At 29.6% G+C, this 2277-nt stretch overlaps 1 protein-coding gene across 1 annotated transcript; it reads left to right on the forward strand.

Moving 5' to 3' along the window:
- On the forward strand, positions 1260-1751 carry LOC107641539. The gene has a single exon (XM_016345024.1). The coding sequence runs from the start codon at positions 1260-1262 to the stop codon at positions 1749-1751; it is 492 nt and encodes a 163-aa protein (XP_016200510.1).

Consider the following 2277-nt stretch of genomic DNA (forward strand, 5'->3'; position numbering starts at 1 on the left):
ATTTTTAAGTATGTCAGTTCTATATATTTAGTTTTTATTGTGTATACAAAATAACTAACATGTCATGAGTATTTTGGCCGAATAAAAGCCCATAAAATATAATATTTTCTATATATTATTTAGCTATTGACAAGTAATAAATTATTAATTTACATTGTCTTCGTAATATGTTACTAAATTTATTTATGAAAAAATTACAGGAAATTCGAGTGATAGTTTCAATGGTGTGCATTCTCAATCGGTGTTGTCGAACATTTCAAATAGCATTAATACAGATTTATTTTTGAATGATTTTTTTTGGAACATGCACTTTGGTATATGCAAAATAATTATTATAGATTCATGGGAGTACACAAATCGAATTAGATTGCAAAGGAATGCAAGACTGAATAGGAAGACTATGCTACTTCAAAAGAGACTTGGTAAGATAAGCATGATAGATTGTAATTATCACAAAACTAAAATTTTACTTCTTTTATCTTTAATACTACCTTCATAATATATATTCATAATTCAGCTGATTCAAACATTTAACATATATTCATTTTTCTTTTTTTATAATATAAAGTACTTGATGTATTATCTCTAATGATTACAGGAGCAAGTACATCTAATTCAAATTTAGATACTAAAAACTTAGAAGAAGTGTGCATAGCTGAAAAAGAAAGACACCTGATACAAAGAAAAACATTCTTGAAGGAATTGACTATAAATCTTTCAAAAATTTTTGAAGAAGTTGAGGATATTACTAAAAACACGATTATATTAGATGATCTATGCAAATTGAATACCCGGCCATATTCGATGTTGCTGAGAATACAGGTAATTTAAGAAGTAGCAATATTAGTACTTTATTATTTACTATTATTATGCTTTTTATAAACAAAAAATTATCGTTTAGTGTTCAAGTTTTAAAATTCAAACTAAGATATGGTTATATATTATAATTTTTGTATTTGAACATTGATTTATTGTAATTCTTATTATTTAATTAACGTGTATGTAAAACTTAAATCTTGAGGTTGGCACAATGAAATTGTATTATATGATCTCATCTTTTTAATCCATAAATTGCATTCTTCGGTAATCTTTTATAAATATTATTTTTATACTTAACATGGTGAAAGAAATGTATATTTTTATATAAAGTATTTGTTGCAGATATAACTGAAACAATTTATTATCTTGGTGATTATTAGATGTGATAGATATTGGTGACCCAGAATTTTTTTGTCGGCATTGCGACGCCATGATGTGGTATGAGGAGAGATCAGAGAAGTCCAAAACATGATCCAATTTTGAGTTCTCAATATGTTGTATGCGAGGGAAGGTACAACTGCCGTTTTGAAGCACTTGATCGGACGCTTAGGGATCTTATGTCAGTTACCGATCAACATAAGACACATAAACCATTTGGTGGTAAGGTTGTTGTTCTAGGAGGTGATTTCAGACAGATACTTCCGGTGATTCCGAAAGGAAGTAGACACGATATATTGGCATCCGCTATTAACTCATCCCATCTGTGGTCATTTTGTAAGGTTCTGAAACTGCATACGAATATGAGGCTTATAATGTCTTCTTCGGATCAAGATGAAGGTGAAATGAAGAGATTTGCTAATTGGATACTTGATGTTGGAAATAGAAATATTGGTTCTGTTGTTGGTGTTGAATCAGAAGTTGAAATTTCAGATGATCTATTGATTACAACTACTGATGACCCTTTCTCTCATTTGGTAGACAATTTTCATTAACAGTATGCTTTGCAATGACCATTAACATGAGTCAGGGTCAATCATTATCACATGTACAGCTTTATTTGCCAAAATTAGTGTTCACCCATGGACAACTTTATGTTGCTTTGTCAAGAGTTAAGAGTCGCAGTGGCCTCAGGGTTTTAATTCTAGACGAAGACGGTAATCCAAAGTCATCAACAACAAATGTTGTGTTCAAAGAGGTTTTTAATAATATTTATGTAAGAATAATATTATTTTCATTTTAATAGCATGTTATGATTTACACTTTTGTACAAATATTTACTATAGATATAACTAAGGGTTAAGTACTGTTTTCGTCCCTAAGGTCTGGGGCGAAAATCAAATTCGTCCCCGACCTTTTTTTGTTATTAAAATCATCCCCAACGTTGCAAAACGTTATAAAATCGTCCTTTAATACTTCAATTTTATTATTTTGACAAAATTACCCTTTATAATTAATAAAAATAATATTAAAAAAAAAACAAAACAACACCCTCCCCCCCGGAACCCAAATCCTGCATCT

This window comes from Arachis ipaensis, chromosome B05 (assembly GCF_000816755.2).
Source record: "Arachis ipaensis cultivar K30076 chromosome B05, Araip1.1, whole genome shotgun sequence".
Lineage (NCBI taxonomy): Eukaryota > Viridiplantae > Streptophyta > Magnoliopsida > Fabales > Fabaceae > Arachis > Arachis ipaensis.

Excerpts from the sequence above, each read along its gene's own strand:
- LOC107641539 (XM_016345024.1), top strand. The coding sequence starts at position 1,260 with ATGAGGAGAGATCAGAGAAGTCCAAAACATGATCCAATTTTGAGTTCT.